The sequence below is a fragment of the Talpa occidentalis genome, unplaced genomic scaffold, assembly GCF_014898055.3.
Source record: "Talpa occidentalis isolate TD23 unplaced genomic scaffold, MPIMG_talOcc4v2.1 talOcc4.9, whole genome shotgun sequence".
Lineage (NCBI taxonomy): Eukaryota > Metazoa > Chordata > Mammalia > Eulipotyphla > Talpidae > Talpa > Talpa occidentalis.
Window position 1 is genome coordinate 28,772,585 of NW_023605305.1, and position 17,578 is coordinate 28,790,162.

The 17,578-nt window shown below is 44.5% G+C and overlaps 2 protein-coding genes and 1 non-coding gene across 12 annotated transcripts in view; all 3 read left to right on the top strand.

The window, feature by feature from the left end:
- The first annotated feature begins 24 nt into the window (after nt 1–24).
- Nucleotides 25–7,994, top strand: LOC119236418 (cytochrome b-c1 complex subunit 6, mitochondrial). 4 transcript variants are annotated; one of them, XM_037500246.2, is made up of 5 exons: nt 25–200; nt 1,426–1,509; nt 3,913–3,939; nt 4,687–4,848; nt 7,756–7,994. In XM_037500246.2, the coding sequence occupies exons 1-5, from the start codon at nt 147–149 to the stop codon at nt 7,786–7,788; spliced, it is 360 nt and encodes a 119-aa protein (XP_037356143.1). In that variant the 5' UTR covers nt 25–146; the 3' UTR covers nt 7,789–7,994. The 4 variants fall into 4 exon arrangements, with proteins under 4 accessions (XP_037356143.1, XP_037356144.1, XP_037356145.1 ...); XM_037500247.2 differs by having other exon boundaries at nt 26–200; nt 1,438–1,509; XM_037500248.2 differs by lacking the exon at nt 1,426–1,509 and having other exon boundaries at nt 32–200; nt 7,756–7,993.
- On the top strand, nt 2,038–2,144 carry LOC119237303 (U6 spliceosomal RNA). The gene has a single exon (XR_005123250.1). It is a non-coding gene; the product is annotated as a U6 spliceosomal RNA (small nuclear RNA).
- A 1,480-nt stretch (nt 7,995–9,474) lies between the features above and the next one.
- Nucleotides 9,475–17,578, top strand: part of NSUN4 (NOP2/Sun RNA methyltransferase 4) — a 29,121-nt gene continuing 21,017 nt past the window's right edge. Inside the window, exons 1-3 of one of the 7 annotated variants that reach the window (XM_054691485.1) lie at nt 9,568–9,607; nt 12,895–13,039; nt 13,852–14,195. In XM_054691485.1, the coding sequence (XP_054547460.1) occupies nt 13,906–14,195 (290 nt within the window). In that variant the 5' untranslated portion in view covers nt 9,568–9,607; nt 12,895–13,039; nt 13,852–13,905. Of the gene's footprint in view, nt 9,608–9,924; nt 10,263–10,287; nt 11,197–12,154; nt 12,394–12,894; nt 13,040–13,754; nt 13,779–13,851; nt 14,196–17,578 lie in introns of those variants that run through there. The other 6 variants (XM_054691483.1, XM_054691487.1, XM_054691486.1 and 3 more) reach the window with 6 other exon arrangements.

A 17,578-nucleotide genomic window follows, 5' to 3' on the forward strand; every position in this document is an offset into this window, starting at 1 on the left:
GTGTGTTCGCGACTACGACAAGTCTGCCGCACTTCCGGCCATATCGCCGGATATCCGCCGAGTGACCCTTACAAGTCCTTCTTGGTCCTGAAGCGGGGTAGCTACCGCTGTTGCTGCTCGGCTTGAATTCAGAAACGTAGCCGGACATGGGGCTGGAGGACGAGCAAAAGATGCTAACCGGGTCCGGAGATCCCAAGGAGGTAAGGCAAAGCTATCGACTCGACCGTCTTGACCGCCTTGAGGCCCAGGACCTAGCCCGCCAAAAACGCGACCGGCGCCCCTTTGACCCGCATTTTACCCCCTAGAAATTGCAGAGTCGGGAGAGTTGGTTCCCTTCACCCTTTCTTGGAATTCGTCGAGTGACCTTGACAAGTAGATGAGGAGCCTTTCTCTGGGCCTCGGCATCCCCAGTCTGTGAATGTGGTGAAGGTTTTTTTTTTTTTAGATTTATTTATCTATCTATCTATCTTTATTTATTTATTTATACAAGCACTGGGTACACTCAGAAGCGCGAGAGGGTGAGAGAATTCTTCAGAGCCAGAGCAGGGAGTAGAACAGACAGAGTGACGGAATACACTGCTGAGGGGAGCAGCGGGCGGCAGGAGAGGTCTGCGTGCCATGTTGGACCCTCGCCTGGTAGCCGGGGATCGAACCGGAGCTGCAGAGGCCATGGGCAGCTTCGTAGCCCAGCGCTCATCCAGGCCCTGTGGTGAAGGTTTAACGACAGCGAAAATGCTGTTCTACTAAGTTTTTGTAAAAATATCTGTATTTTTTAGTAAGGTATTCTGAGGCCCTGGTTTGACAGGTTTGTGGAGGAAGCCGATCACCCCACCCCAGGACTTAACTCAGCACAGGTCAGGAATCCCTGCCGCATCTTCTATGAAAGTCCCGACAACTGGCCTTAAGCTAGAGTCTGTGAAAAAGTGGCTGCTTTTTGGGGGTAAAGTGATGGGTGGAGGAGAAGATATCTTTGGGGACGGTGTAGTAAAGTGCAGTATAATTGTGATGAAATGGGGAGCTCTCCCAGAGTAAGAATGCAGGTATAACAGTATTTATTGATGGGTTACTATTCCGAGTGCCTACTGTGTACAAATTCATTTAATCCACACAGTAGTCCTGTGAAGTTAAGTACTGGGTACAATTATTACCACCATTTACAGATGAGGAAACACGCATAGAGAGGTTAAATATCTTATCTAAGGTCACATAGGTAATAAATTGTGGAGCCAAGAATGGAACCCTAGCAGCATAGTTCCAGAGCCAACCAAGACTTATCCTCAATGCTACACAGCTTACAGAAGCCAGCTAGCTTTTTGTTTCCAATATCTTTTCCTATCTTGTTATTTTCTGGATACATTAGGGCAGCTGTTCTGGGCTTATGTGTTCAGAATAGTTGGAAGTAGTTTATTCTGTAATTTTTCCTAGTCTCATTTTCAGAAAGAAGTGGTGTTAGCCTCAAGAAGTATACCATCAAGTTCACCAGGACTCACCACAGCAGCAGACCAGAAAGTAAATAGTAATTTTAAAATTAAGAAAACTAGTATCTTATATGAAGAACCTAGAGCTCTTGGAGATTAAATCTTCTAATTTAATGTGATGTTGACTTTTTTTTCTTTTTTTAATTTATTTATGCATAGAAGAAGTGGGTGTAGGCCAGAGGTGGTTGAGGGGAGAGTGAGAGGATTCACCAGAGACCAAGTGGGGAGCAGAACAGGCAGATTTACTGAAATACACTGCTGAGGGCAGCAGCAGGTGAGACAGGAGAGGTCTGCTGTGCCATGTGGGTCAGCTCCCTGACTGGGGAGCAAACTCATGCCGCTACAGTGGCTGGCACTAGCTTAAAAGTGCTGACTAACCCCTGCACCACCAGAGAGGCCTCCATGTTGGCTTTTCTCATTGACTGGAAATTTTATACTAACTAGTCCATATTCAGACTGGTATTTGGATTTGTTTTTTCAGTACTTAGAAAAACTTTTCAATATGCATTTTTTAAAAGAACAAGGTTAGGAAAGCATATTTAATTAAAAACTAGAATTAATGCTTGTTTCAGCAGCACATACACTAAAATTAGAATGATTCAGAAACAATTAGCACAGCCCCTGTTCAAGGATGACATGCAAATTCGTGAAGTGTTCTGTATTAAAAAATAAATAAGGGCTTCCTTATTAAGCATAGCACTATGATGCTATCCACAGCCTCTGCAGCACGAGTTCAATTCCCAGCTCACTAGGGAGCTTCCTACATTGTGCAACAGACCTCTCCTGTCTTTCCCACTGCTCCCCTCAAGCAGTGTATATAGTCTGCCTGCCTGTTCTGTTCCTTACTCTGTCTCTGGTGAATCCTCTCACCGTCCCCCTCCCCCCACCTCTGGCAGGTGCCCCACTTCTTTTATGCATAAATAAATAAATCTTTAAAAAAAATAAAATTAAAATAAAGACTAGAATTAACATCCTAAATAGCATCTTCATATTTAGGAGAGACCTCTAAGAATAAGTAGCCTGGGTTACAGCTGAGCCTGCTCAACCCCTTACCCCCAGGCTACATGCCCATCCTTGAAGGGCCTAGTAGAGAGTGAGGAAGGTTGGGATTTTGAGTAACATAATGGGGAATTTCTGAGATGATAATCCTTATTTCCCTGTATACCTTTCCTTTCCCCCAAATGTGGGCACATGTATGCATACACAGGCAAAAACCTTACTCTTGGCATATTGTTGATACTGCTCAGATTCTGCCATAGATTTAAGTCTGCACTGATGCTCCCACAAGGAATTTTTCTTGCATTGCCCCTTGACAGAAGGGAAACTAAGTTTGAGGTTATGCACCTGCATCAAAAGTGAATAGATTGGGCCTAAAGTTTCCAGGTTTGTGGAATCGTGTAGACTGTTGGCATACTTATATAGTTTACTTAGAGTCCTTGGGCATTCAGCAAGACACAAAGCAGTGTCCACAACCATCTTTTAGTTACGCTCTGGTGGAATAGTTTAGGTTTGACCGTTTGCATATTCCAAAATTCAAGTTGAGGGTCTAGAAAAAAATGTTAGTATTCTTCCTAACCTGAATCTGGCTGTAAGGACTACATTTAGCTATTTTTGGTAATGCTGGGACTTACACAGAATTTAGAACAAAATGCTTTTCCATATGAACATCTGACAGCTTGAATCTGTATTAGAAAATGTCTAGTGTTTGTTATCTCTAAGTTGGGAGTTTCATAAAGCAGTGCTGTAATGATTATAAATATGAAAGTGCTTTAGGTTGGTGTACACGCCTTTTTTAGGTAGTTGCTAATGAAAGTGAGATAGTGTGTTAATCAGCTTTCAAAAGTGATAGATGTAAAGACAACTACCTTGGAAAGAATTTCTTACAATTCTCTTGAGAAAGGGAGCCACACCACCCAGGACCACATGAGGGTAGTGCAGGGCCATCTCAGATCTTCAAAGTCAGAAGAAGCCAGAGAAACCACAGCCTTGATTTCTGAGGGAAGGATTGGGTGAGGCAGGGTAGACTAGCTCTAGCAAATTTAGGATTGGAAAGTTTGATTTGGGGTGGGCTCTGGCTATTGGAGGGGTCCCTTGTTGTCTGGTTGTTCCTGGGGTGATTGGGGTAGGAGCAATAATTGGTTTAAAGTTAGATAAAAGAATGTGGAGAGTTATACAAATGGGTTTTAGATCGGCTGGCTTGCATTTGAAATCTGTGACACTAGACAAGTTGTTTGCTATATCTAGAGATTATCCAGCTCTGGAGAGGCAGCATCTCCAGGATTAGCAAGGTTCCCTTCCATGTCAAAGCATCATAAAATACAAAAAATTTAACATCACTATAACGTCAACCCTCACTAATTACATCATCAATATTTTGGAGCTATATAGATGTAATAAAGTTATTGCTAACATTAATTTTGTTTTCCTTTTGTAGGAGGAAGCGGAGGAGGAGGAATTAGTGGTAAGAACTGTCTCCGGTTTGGAACCATCTTGGTAGAAGGAAGTTTGAGCTTTGTGAAACTGAAACCTTAAGGATGTTTTATGGAGTCTTTAGTTGACACCTTGGAAATAATGGGAGTGGAGAAAGAGAACAGTATTTCCTGTGCAGTGGAGTGTTTGGGGGTGTGGGCCTCAAAAGCTGAGTCTTTTCTTGGTTTAGAGTTTGTCTAGTCATGGTGTCAGGCTGTAGAGCAGCATCTTGAGAGACTAGTATTCAATCATCTGCTCTTTGTGGTTTATTAAAGAATTCTGGAAGGAGCTTTTCTTAAATGGTCCTTCTCCTTGTTAATATTGCCTTTCTAGCTGGGCGGCTGGGGTACATAGACCTGGCTGTCAGATAAGAGAAATTGAAATCCACAGGCATTACATATTTCAAACTGCTATGTTAACAAGTAATGCCTCCTCTAGAGCTACTTCAAGTTTGGCCAGGTTTCCTTTACCACCTTGTTTTTCAGATAGGACTGAGGCTTTCAGTGCATACTGGCAACCTTGGAAGGCAGGAATGTGAAACTATCCCCTACTACTTAGCATCAGAATTGAATGGGAGACCCCATTCTGCCATTTCTGGCTGCAGTGTGGCTCTGCCAGCTGGCCTTCTGCACGGTAAATCAGAGGCAGCACCTTGGTTTGGTGGTTGTATTAATCAAAGCAGATGGTTTGTGTGTCTCCCCCTTAAGCCCCTATGTTGGTTTCCGTGTTTCTTCTACAGGATCCCCTGACAACAATGAGAGAACATTGCGAGCAACTGGAGAAATGTGTAAAGGCTCGGGAGCGACTAGAGCTCTGTGATGAGCGTGTATCCTCCCGATCACAGACAGAGGAGGATTGCACTGAGGAGCTCTTTGACTTCTTGCATGCAAGGGACCACTGTGTAAGTCAGTTTAAAATAAGCGGAAAGCTTACAGTGGCCAGGGAAGATGTGGTACTGACAACTTTTCCATCCAAGAGCCAGATCTATCAACAAAATTTACCTAGTATGTTAGGCATCCAGTATTGAGCTTTAAATAATCTTACCTAAACCTACCACTTCCACTGGAGATAGTAGGTGTCATTATCTGCATTTTACATTTACGGATAAGAAATAGTCTCAGAGAAGAGAAATAAAGTCTCAACTTGCACTGCTGAACAATGGGGAAGCTAGATTATGTGCTTTTAAGTAACAGACTATTCTTTAAAACAATTTCTGTCCTCTAGTGTGTCTTATACATAATACATAATAATTGGTTATAAAATAAGATTTTTAAAGTAAACTTGTGTTTAAATAAATTAAAAGACAAAGTTTGCTATGGTTGATTGTGTTAAACTGATTAGGTGGCTAATAAGCATATGAAAAGATGTTCTTTACATTATCTATCAGGAAAATGCAAGTCCAAACAACAATCAGATACTAATACACATACCATAGAGTCACTGTAATAAAAAAGATGTGTTGGCAATATGGAGGAAATTGGAAATCTCAGACCTTGCTGATGGGAACGTAATTGGTACAACCCTGTGGAAAACAGTCTGGCAGTTCTTGAAAATGTTAAACATAGAATTGGCATGACCCAGCAATTCTACATATATGTCCAAGAGAAATGAAAACATATACATAGAATTGTGTACACAGATTGTTCATAGAAGTATTTTTCTTTTTCTTTTTTTTTTTTTTAAGATTTATTTATTCATGCATACAAGAACCGGGGTACAGGCCAGATGTGCAGGAGGGTGAGAGGATTCACCAGAGACAGAGTGGGGAACAGAACAGGCAGATCTACTGAAATACACTGCTGAGGGGAGCAGCAGACGAGATAGGAGAGGTCTGCCGTGCCATGTGGGTAACTCCCCAGCTGGCTGGGATCTCACTTGTGCTGCAGAGGCTGCGGCCAGCTCCACAGCGCTGTGCTCAACTGCCTGCTCCACCAGGGAGGCCTATAGAAGTATTTTTCATAATGGAAATAATATAAATGTCTGCCAACTGATAATGGATAAATAAAATGTGGTATTCATATAATGGAATATTACTTAGCAATAAAGACAAATCAGGTACCTTTAAAAATTACATGTAGAGTTATCATATAATCCAGCAATTCCATTTCTGGGTATATACTCTAAAGAATTGGGCCTCCCTGGTGGCGCAGCGGTTGAGCGCTGGGTTGCGAAGCTGCCAGCGGACCTCTGCGGCGCCGGTTCGATCCCCGGCTGCTCCCCGGCCAACGGAGGAGGGTCCCACATGGCGCGCAGACCTCACCTGCCGCCCGCTGCTCCCCTCAGCAGTGTACTTTGGTCCTTCTGCCTGCTCTGCTCCCCACTCTGGCTCTGGTGAATTCTCTCACCCTCCCGCGCTTCTGACTGTACCCAGTGCATGTATAAACAAAAAACGAACAAACAAATAAATAAAAAACATGCCTCTATTAAAAAAAAAAAAAAAAAGAATTGAGTCTGTTCAGGGACTCTGATATTTTTACATGCATGTTCATAGCAGCTATCACAATAGCTAAAAGGTAGATGCAACTCAATTGTCTGTTGATGAGTGAATGAGCAAAAACCTGTGTGTACATACAATGAGATGCTGCTCACCATTAAAAAGGAAATGACATGTTCTACAACATGGATGTACCCTTAAGACATGCTAAGTGAAATAAATCAGAAGACGGCAAATATATTTCACTTTGAGGAGGTACCTAGAATAGTAAATTGATAGAAACAGTAAGAATGCTGATTGCCAGGGACCCAAGGAAGGGGGAAATGTGGTATTATTTAATGGGTACAAAGTTTCAGTTGGGGAAGCTGAAAAAGTTCTAGAGATTGATGATTGTAGCACAGTATGAATGTACCTAGTGGTATAAAAATGTATGACTAACGTGGTAAATCTTTTAAAATAAGCAGTGGGTTAAGATCTGAGAATAAGACGGGCATGGTCCTTTTACTGAGTTGAGACAGAATAGTAAACTATTTAAATCTCTTGGGTGTTATCACCTCAAGATAGCCTTCACTTACGCTCCCCCCATTTTTTTTTTAAAGATTTATTTATTTATGCATATAAGAACGGGTACAGGCCACAGGTGTGGGTAGGGGGTGAGACGATTCACCAGAGACAGAGTCGGGAACAGAACTGGCAGATCGACTGAAATACACTGTTGAGGGGAGCAGTGGGCGAGACAGCAGAGGTAGCTCCTGGGTAGCTCCCTGGCGGGGATTGATCTCATGCTGCAGTGGCTGCAGATTGCTTCACAGTGTTGTGTCTTAACCCCTTGTGCCACCAGGGAGGCCTGCTGTCCCCATTTAAAGCTGCTCTACCCCACCCTTTTCCCCCCTCATAGCATTTATCTATGAGCTACCATATTTACTACATTTGTCTGTTTATTACCACGTTACCTTATTTTTCTCATTCACTTTAGGCCAGAGACTTATAACTTGTTCATCACCTACAACATGTGGCATATAGTAGATGTTCCATAAATATTTGTTGAATTAATAAGTCCTGTAATATAGTTATATAAATTTCTGTGGGGAGGACAGAGGGACAAATTTGTTTGGGGATAAGGACTTGTTTAAGGAAGGCTTGCAGGAAATAACATGTTATGTTTTAAAGGATAAATAAAAGATAGAGTGGGGAAGAGTTTCAAATAAAAGGGAATTCAGGCAATTGAAGGGAATTCCCCAAGGTTCCAGAAGGATGTGGGTATATGAAAAGGATAGTGGAGAGAAAAGGCAGTACTGTGTCAGGTCATGAAAAACTTGATATGCCATGGCATTAAAACTGACAATTGATGACATCCTTTCTTCCCCCATCTAGGTGGCCCACAAACTCTTTACCAGCTTGAAGTAAATGTGCAGCCTCATTCGCCCCAGCTTTTGTCACCGGGGCATCAGGATAATTCCTTATGATTTTGAACATGCCATTTAGTTCTTATTTGTGTAAGTTCATGTGAAACTTGTGGATTTGGGCTTACACAGTAGTCTGTGTAATTAACAGTATTCCATCTTAATAAAGTCCTATGATCTGTAGACCTGTCTCATCTTTTTTTTTTAGAATTTTTTTTCTTATGTAAAATGTGATAAAATAGCATAAGGACTTTGAGATAGCTATTATAATTAGGCTCAGGGATTTAATGGAAATTAAAAACATAGTGGGGCAAGTAATGGGAAATATAAAAATGGAGCTTAAAAATACAATATCTGACAAATTTCACTGGACAAGGTAAAAGATTAGACACTCAAGAAGAAATTAATGTATTTGAATGTTCTCTTTTAAATCTTATGTTCTAGCAAGAGGAGACATGTCCACAAAATTGTCGAGAACTGTAAATGGGTGCTCTTTCATTGCATTGCTGGGTTATACCTTTGACTGACTTTATATTGATAAAGCTATCTTACAACTTTGCAGGGGTAGAGGTTAACTTGTAGAAAATAGATGGCAATGCAAATCTTGTCTGAGAGCAATGCAGGTAATTTTCAACAATTAGTAAATTCTCAGTATTCCTTTGGCTGATAATCTTATCTCTGAAACTCAGATTCTCATTTGAGCAAGTCTTACAATCTCATGTGTTCTCTGATTATTTAGGATAATAATGGATGAGTGGCTGATTATGACTAAATCTCTAGCATTTTATATTTGTATTTGAGTTATGTTTTATCCTTTTGAAAAATGATCATTTTGCTATAAGATAACAAATATATATCAGGTGATAATAAGTTATAAGAATAAAGCACAGTAAGAGGCCAGTTAAAAACTTGTGCTGTGAAGTATATATAAAATAAAAAAATAAAAAAAAATTTGTGCTATTTCAAATAGTGTAATCAGTCGACAAGTCTGGTAAGTCTCTTAATTATAAGTAAAATTCACTCTCGATTTCCACTACTACCACACTAATCCACACCATCATATCTCACTTTGAATTCCTGTCTTCACCTACCTATTCAGATAACTAGCTGTCAGATGATCACTTAAAACTCTCATCTTACCAGGTCCCTCCTCTCTAGCGGCTCCTTATGGTACAGTCATTTTGTGGATGCTAACGCTTACACAATTTGGAAGGCATTCATTAAGAAAAATAGTACAAAATTAGATACAGTCTTGAAAGGAGCGGGACAAATAACAGGTAATGAAACTTAACCTTCATTACCTTCAATATAAACCTACCTTTGTAGGTCTAGACTCGTTTTTTTCTTTACCCCAGGAGCTGTGTCCTGGAACAACTGCCTAGAAGGCTCTACCCGCCCTCTTTTGTCTCTTTCGGTACCCAACTGCCAGCTCCTAGTCCTCCCTGATTTCCACAACAGGATTAGGGACCTTTTCGGACTTTCTCGCAATGTTCCAACCATTCAGACAGAGCCAACGGTTTCTTGTGCAAATGGCTGCTAGCTTTTCTCCCACCAGCTCCCAGAACATCCTTGGCAGGTGGGACTTGCGCCTGGGACATTAAGATGGGCGGGGCCCGAGAGAGTCAGCGATAATTCCCTCCCCTGTTCGCCGAGAGCGCACACCACCGTTCCGGAACCCGCCAGTCTCCAGTCGCGGTTCCGGGCGGAATTACTTCGCAGCACACACCAACATGGCTGCGCTGGTACTCAGAGGTGTTGGGGACGTACTGAGGCGTGCGACCTTCATCTCGGTCCCGCGAAGACATCGCCATAAGAAGAAATGGGTAAGGTCCAGCCGTGGGTCCGGAAGGGAACAGCAAATGCGGCCTTTTGCCGCCGCTCCTTGGGAAACTTTAGCCCTTCACGTCCCGCCCCCTCAGTTAAATTCGCTACTCCAGCCACTCTCCTCGGCTTCGACCTTTTTTCCCCGCCCCGCAGGGAGCGTCACTAGACTCCTCCCGTTCGCATCTGTTACGTCATAACCTCGCCTCGCCTTTTTATTTGCTCAGCAGCCTTCTGCTCTCTTGTCTCGTTCAGTTTGGCTTCTGACTCCACCCCTCAAAGTTACGTAATCGCCTCCGCGCTCATTCTTTCAGTTATGTCACCACCTCTCGTTCCCCAACTCTTGGTTACCTTCCCCTTGGCCCTCACTATCCCTTCCACTTCCCTTCCTCTCTCTTCCTCTCCCTCCCTTTCTTCCCTCCCTCTTTCCCTACCCCCTCCCATGACCACTTCTCCTTTCCTCCTAGAACTTCCCGCCAGGCCGCCTTCACCCCTCGAAAAATGTAATAGCGACTTTCCCAACCTTTCTGGGTCACCGCCGCCCTCCGGGAAAGGATTCAACCCCTTCCTCACCCTCGATCTGCCTCTGGCGCCCGGGGAAGGTTACAGCGACCACCTTGCTCATACTCCCTGCCCTTCCCCAAACCCAGGCAAAAGGTGCAGCGACCCCCCTCATTCCCTAGGCTCTCCCCTCTTTTCCAGAGACCCTATCTCTGGCATCACCTGTGGCCCTGGAATTTCTTCTGTTATCAGCACGCCTATCCCCCTCCCCACGCCGGTCCCTCCCCCTTCCTCACCCCCACAGGTTTCTCTGAGCTTGGGGAGATGTTCTTTTGAACCTTGTTCTCCCCTCCTTGGAAGGCCCTACTGCCAAGAAACTGTTCTTTCGGGTTCAGCCCCTCCAAGCCCTTGTTTTGACCGGTGCAGCCTTCTGAGGCCATGCCCTCTCTGTCCGCGGGGTCCTTACTGCAGCTGCATCAATCCCTCAAGACCCCTATGTTCCTGTCCATCAAAACCTTGTGACCAGAACACTTACCTTTGCTCCTGTTACCCTTCAGCCCTGGTAGCCGGCCCTGGGACTTGCCCTCCGCTTTCTCATGTACACTTGGAAACTGATCCCATGATTTCATCTCTTTTTACTGATAAGTCCACCAGAACTGGTCCTATGATTTCACCTTCCATTCCTCATGGGTCCCAGGGAAATTGCCCCATAATTTCACCTCCCCTTACTCACCACTCCATGGAAACTAGACCTATACTTACCCCACCCCTTTCTCACAGGGTTCAGGAAACTGGGCAGACGGTTTCCACTCTGCTCTCTCCATGGTCCTCCCGGAGAAGTTATAATGATCCTCCTCTTTCCCCAGCATCTTCCCCACCTTCTAGCAGCTTTCGCCATGGCTGCCTTAAGTCTCCAGACCCTTGTGACCCTAAACCACAGCTTGATCTGCCCCTTGGGAAAAATTGTGGCTCCCCACTTTCTTGTCGGGCACGAACATCTCAGGAGGGCTCTTATCACTGTTCCCATCTCCCTTCCCCAGAAGCCCACAGATCTGCTCCTGGGAGCCCTTGTGCTATACGCCTACTCCCTGTGAGTACTGGTTCTCCTTGCTCACCCCAACCCCAGACTCCGAGGAAATCTTGCGTTGAGTCTGTTTTCTCCTGGGAGACTGGTGGGAGCTCTTATGTCCATGTAAACCCACGCTCTATGATTTCTGATCTTCCCTGTCCTCAGGAATCACCTCTTCCCTTGTGCACTCCTTGCACTTATTCTGCCTTCTCTTTCCCTTCACCCCTGGGCAACCAGTTTGTGTCTGTACCCCAGTTATCTCCCCACAGAAGTTATAATGACCCCCCTCTCCCTACCCCAGTTCCTCCCCAGGTGAAGTCCCCCAAATGCTTGGAGTTAAGAGAGCCACGTGCTCCCCAGAGATGTCATTCCCTGGTCACCACTGTTCAGCATACTCATTCCAACCAGCCCAAGCACCCTGTGGCCTGCCCTAGTCCTTCACCTGCCTCCCATCCTGGGCTCTCTGGTCCTTCTTACACAGTGGCATCCATCACAACTTGCTCTGATCCCTGCCCAAAGGAAATTCCCCAAGAGCCTGCCTTATGTACTACAGTCCCCAGAACACTCAAAACTGTTGTCCCTACTTCCCTTCCCCTCTCCCTTCCTTGTGATCCTGTCATACCTATTAGGTGTGCTCAGGGCAGCCCCCATGGACCCTCCAAAGAGCCCCCCTGCAATACCCATATATATTCTGTGACTCCCTCCACCTCCAATCCCTGCCCAGTCCCTGGTACCCTCAATCAATTCATATGTCCATCTCAGTGCCAGCACCAGCCCATGGTGCCCCCCTGTGGCACCTGTATTATTCCCAGGGGCCTACCCCAATGCCCTCGCCAGCCTGTGGCACCTCCTTGTTCTACCCACATCTATTCTTTTATCCCTTTGAGAACACCCTTTGACCCCCAAAATTTACCCATTGCTTCCCGACCCTGGGACCACCCTGATCCTGTGCCCTGTGGCCTCCATGTCTACTCTGTAGCTTCTCGAGAACCCTGCAAAGAGCCCTCCCGGATCCCCTATAGTTGTCCTGTGCCTTCACCCATGAGTTCCAGCGGTAGCTCTAATTCCAGCTGTAGTTTGACTGTTATTAGTGAACGCCAGAATAGTGACAGTCAGAGCAAGACTGCCCACCAAAACAGAAGTGTGAGCCAGAGTGAGGGCCTCAACCACCTTAGTGGAAGTCGGAGTCAAAGCAAGAGTCTCCATCCTAGCACAAGTGTGAGTCAAAGCAGGATTTCCCTTAAAAACGGAAGTCTGAGCCGGAGCGATAGTCCCCACCAAAACATATATCAGAATCATCATGAGAATCTTCAACTTAGTGGAAATCAGGGCCAGAGTGAGAGTTCCCAACAAGGCAAGACCAAGAGTGTTCTCCATAGCAAAAGTCGGAGCCGAAGCAAGAGTCCTCGCCTTAATACAAGGCAGGATAAGAGCAAGAGTCCCCCAAGTAACAGGAGCCGGAGCAAGAGTCCCAGCCTTGGCAGAGGTCATGGTCAGAGCACGAGTGCCCAGAAAGTTAGAAAATGAGGACAAAAGAGCAAGAGTTCTGACCAGTCTAAAAATTCAGGCCAATGTGAAATTCTAGAGAGTAAAAAGACTGAGAAGCAAGCTTCCCAGCTATGGCAACCAGGACCAACGTGACTCCTCGGTTGAGGTCTTCATTTTCCTTTTTTTATGCTCTTAAAACCTGACTCATATTTTTCTCTGCTACTCCCATAGCAGTCATCCTAGAAGTTCCATTATGGTTCATACCTCAAAGTTTTTGTGAGCACTACTCACCTTCTTGGGGTCTGAGAACTCTGCTTAAGTGCCCCTCAACCCTGTGAATCTGAGCATTATGGTGTCAGTCACTGCATGACCTTAGGTAAGTTACCCTCATCTCCATCACATATGGAAGGTTGATATATTTTTTTTAAGATTTATTTATTTATGCATACAAGAGCTGGGGTACAGGTCAGAGGTGTTGGGGGTAAGAGAATTCACCAGAAACAGAATGTGGGGAACAGAACAGGCAGATTGACCAAACTATGCTGCTGAGGGGAGTAGCAGGCGAGTCAGGAGAGGTCTGCTGCGCCATGTGGGTTGCTCCCTGGCCGTCTGGGGGATCGAACTCATGCTACAGAGGCTGTGGACAGCTTCATAGGTTGCTTCTTAACCCCTTGCGCCACCAGGGAAGCCTGAAAGGTTGATGTTTTTGTATCCCCTTTGAGTTATCTGTTGTTGTGCTCACATATGCTTGGAGCTGTGAAAGTGCTTTAGAAAGTGAAAGGAGTCTTCAGAGAGAATTTTTTATTTTTAAGCCTATTTTTAAGTTTCTTCCAACCTTTTGTAGAATTCTTCTTGAGAATCTTTTCCTGAACTCTCATTCTTTTAAATTCCTTTTAGGTCAAGGCTTTAAGGAATGACCCCTTTCTTGCTGATTCCTACGTGCTATTGTCAGAGCTAAGCTTAAAAGAAGCTTAAAAGAAGCTTCTCTTACAACCCTGAAATACAAAGTCCAGCTCCTCACTCCTCCTCTGTTCCACACTTTTCTGGCAGGCACTGGCAGGATGTCAAGATAGAAGTGGGCACCAGTTGGATCCACATTTGCCCAGGCTTCTGAGGTAGTGGTGGGGTCAAGCAATAGGGGATAGAAACAAGACTGAAAGACCATAAAGCCTGTTTTTCCCCTTTCAGGCTGCCACAGAGCCCAAATTGCCTGCCACTCAACTGGCTTTGCAGAATTTTGACATGACCTACAGTGTGCAGTTTGGGGATCTTTGGCCATCAATCCGGGTCAGTCTCCTCTCAGAGCAGAAGTATGGTGCGCTGGTCAATAACTTTGCCACCTGGGATCATGTCTGTGCTGAGCTGGAGCAGCTGAATGCCAGGGACTTTGTGAATGAAACCATCTCCCATGGGGAACAGGAACCTGAAGGGGGCCAGACTGCGCCTCTGTTCTCTTCCTCTTGGGCCTACAGTCCTAACCTTCGATGCTTCACTTTCGCCAGAGGGGATGTCAGCCGCTTTCCTCCTGCCAGGTAGGACCTAATTCCATGCCTGGGGTTATCCTGAAAATATGCTGGAAGTAGACGTGAGGAGACCCAGTGCCTTCCATCTTTAATAGGGGTCATAGTATTGCTAATATCTGAATGCTTATACATGCTAGGCATTTTTCTGAGTGCTGTACATAAGTTACCACCTTTTATTCTGTCAATAGCCCTCTGAGGTAGTAATATTACTGTTTCTCTTTACATTGAGGAAACTGAGGTGCAGCACAGGTGAGGTACTTACTTTATTTATTTTAATTTTTAATTTTTTAAAAGATTTATTTATTTATACAAGCACTGGGTACAGTCAGAAGCACGGGAGGGTAAGAGAACCCACCAGAGCCAGAGTGGGGAACAGAACAGGCAGACTGACGAAATATACTGCTGAGGGGAGCAGCGGGTGCAGCAGGAGAGGTCTGTGCGCCTTGTGGGACCCTTGCTGGTGGCCAGGGATCGAACCGGCGCTGCAGAGGCTGCGGGCAGCTTTGCAGCCCAGTGCTCAACTGCTGTGCCACCAGGGGAGGCCCTATTTATTTATTTTTAAAAGATTTATTTATTTATGCATACAAGAGCTGGGGTGTAGGCTGGTGTGTGTGTGTGTGTGTGTGTGTGTGTGTGTGTGTGAGAGAGAGAGAGAGAGAGAGAGAGAGGATTCACCACAGGCAGAGTGGGGAGCAGAACAGGTAGATTGAATTACGCTGCTGAGGGGAGCAGCGGGTGAGTCAGGAGAAATGTCCCTTTGTAACCATTAGATTGTTGTCTGTCAATTGTTGACTCTCTTTCCCCACAGCATTGCTGCCTCTGTTTCTCATAGGTTCTTACGTAGACTCTTATAACAGACAGGAGGAGTCTGCTGTGCCATGTGGGTCACCTCCCTGTCTGGGGTTGGAACTCGTGCTGCAGTGGCTGCGGATAACTTCATAGTGCTGCGTCTTAACACCTTGCGCCATGAGGGAGGCCCACGCTTATGACTGTTATTGATGAAGTTTACTGTTTAATATTGGCATGATTTGCAGTGCCCCGGATATTACAATAGTTAACATCAGTGATTACTGATGATCAAACATCATAACAGATATAATAATAATGAAAGAGTTAGAAATATTGTGACTCAGGGAACATGGACTGAGCCTGTACTGTTAGAAAAGTGCCACTGATAGACTTGCTTGACACACAGTTGCCACAGACCAACTTGTGGCAATATCTGTGATGTGCAATAAAGTGAAATGCAGTAAGATGAGATGGTGCACTCTGGTTATAGCATGGGCTGTAGAGTTAAGAAAACCTAGATTTGGATCCTGCCTTCATCACTTGTTAGTCATTTTTCATTGGTTTCCTTATCTGGAAAATAATGGTAGTAAAAACTGACAGTCACTCACTATGTATTATCTGCTATTCTAAGTGCCTACTAATTCCTGTAGTCCCGACAGTACTCTTATATGGCAGGTGCTGTTATGATAGCTGAAGAAACTGAGGCCCAGAGAAGTTGAATAATTTGCTGAAGGTCATAAAACTAATGAACTGGGCTGGATTTGAAATTCAGACTATCTGGCCCTGGCATCTGGATTCTCCTGCCTCATAGGTTTGTGGTGAGGACTAACTGAAATAATGCATATTGAACATCCATTATAGTATCTGCAATATAGTCTCTCTTACTATTGATGTTATTCTTATCTAAGTCATACTTCAGGAAGATCATTTCAGTCACTGTGGGAGAAGGAATGTATTGGACAGGACTGGGCACCAATTTGGAGGAATAGATTTTAGGCTGAACCCTGGAGGAAAAGCCATGTGGTTTTCTAAGTTGCCTGAGGTGCTTAGTTTCTGCTGAGGGAGGATGCTCTGAGAATAATGGGGGGATGCAATCCCTGTATGTTTTTTTTCCTTCTTGTCTTTACGGGTGCCCTATAAATCAAGCTCTCAGGAATTATGGTTATAGTCAGGAAATTCAGGAACCTCTTGAAAGCGTCTGAAAAATTGTGCTTTTTTTTTTGAAGGAACAACTGTAACTTTCAAAACTGCTCAAACATACACTGTCTGAATGAACACACACACACGAAACAACTGTAACTTTCAAAACTGCTCAAACATACACTGTCTGAACGAACACACACACACACGGAACAACTGTAACTTTCAAAACTGCTCAAACATACACTGAACGAACACACACACACATACACACACACACACACACTCCCGTCCGCCCCTTAAGAAATGTTGTTTTGCAGAGGAGGAAGGGACTTGATGAGGATGGGTTTGTTGGCCAGTGCTGTTTGGTAGCAGTTCTGTGCTCTTCTCAGATTTTCTAGTTTATCATTCTTTGGAAGGCACAATGTTTCACAGACAATCCCAGTGTGATTTGACTTTGAAACTACTCAGTCACAACCTGAGCCCATTTGTGAATACTGGCGGTATCAACAACCTTGTGACTGTTGTAACTGACTTTCGGTACTGTTGTCTGAGACTTGTCACAGCTTTTTCTCCCAGAAAAAGCTCCCTTCTTGTCAGAGCAGAAGGGACCAGGTTTCTATCTCTTTGTGTCTATCTCCTTTGGTGGCTGTGCTGAGCTGTGTCTTAGGCAAAGGAATGAGTGCACTGCTTGTTTCCTTTATGACAGTGTCTTTTTGTAACCATTAGATTGTTGTCTGTCAATTGTTGACTCTTTTTCCCCACAGCATTGCTGCCTCTATTCCTCATGGGTTCTTACCTAGACTCTTAAAACAGCTTTCCCATTGGTATCTAGTTCCAGTTTGTTCTAGTTCACCTAGCTTTCTAAACTCAGTAGCTGATCATGTCATTTTCCTTAAAAACTTCTGATAAATGCCTAAAGTTATAGCCCAGATTCCTCTAAGCATGGCATTTAAGATCTTTTACACTCTGGCCTCTAACTACTTTGTTAGATAGAGGCATGCACTTTGTATTTCTTGCACACTGTATTTCTCGCTGTTTCTGAAAGAAGCTGTGGATTTCCATGCTTCTGTGTCTATTCTTTCTTCTTCTGTTTGGAATTCTCCTGCTGTCTATTTTTTTTTTTTTTAACCTAATGAAGGCCAGTATCTATAACATGTAACTCTGACAGGCACAATTGACGACATTCTTCTCTAAACCTGCAAAACACTTTGTGTCTCAATATGTAACCCAGTAAAACTGACTTTCTACTATAAACCAGGCACTCTTTCAGTTGTTGGAGATATTACGGTGAACAAAGCAGGCAATTCTTGCCCTCATTGTAGTAGGGAGAGACAGAGGGAGAAACACATATACAGGCGCGCAGACCTCTCCTGCCGCCCGCTGCTCCCCTCAGCAGTGTACTTCGGTCCTTCTGCCTGCTCTGCTCCCCGCTCTGGCTCTGGTGAATTCTCTCACCCTCC

What these genes read in the sequence shown, in the direction of transcription:
- LOC119236418 (XM_037500246.2), top strand. Translation starts at nt 147, where the DNA reads ATGGGGCTGGAGGACGAGCAAAAGATGCTAACCGGGTCCGGAGATCCC. An exon ending in GGTCCGGAGATCCCAAGGAG is followed by an intron (nt 201 to 1,425) that starts GTAAGGCAAAGC and finishes AATTTTTCCTAG; the next exon opens with TCTCATTTTCAGAAAGAAGT. An exon ending in CCACAGCAGCAGACCAGAAA is followed by an intron (nt 1,510 to 3,912) that starts GTAAATAGTAAT and finishes TTCCTTTTGTAG; the next exon opens with GAGGAAGCGGAGGAGGAGGA.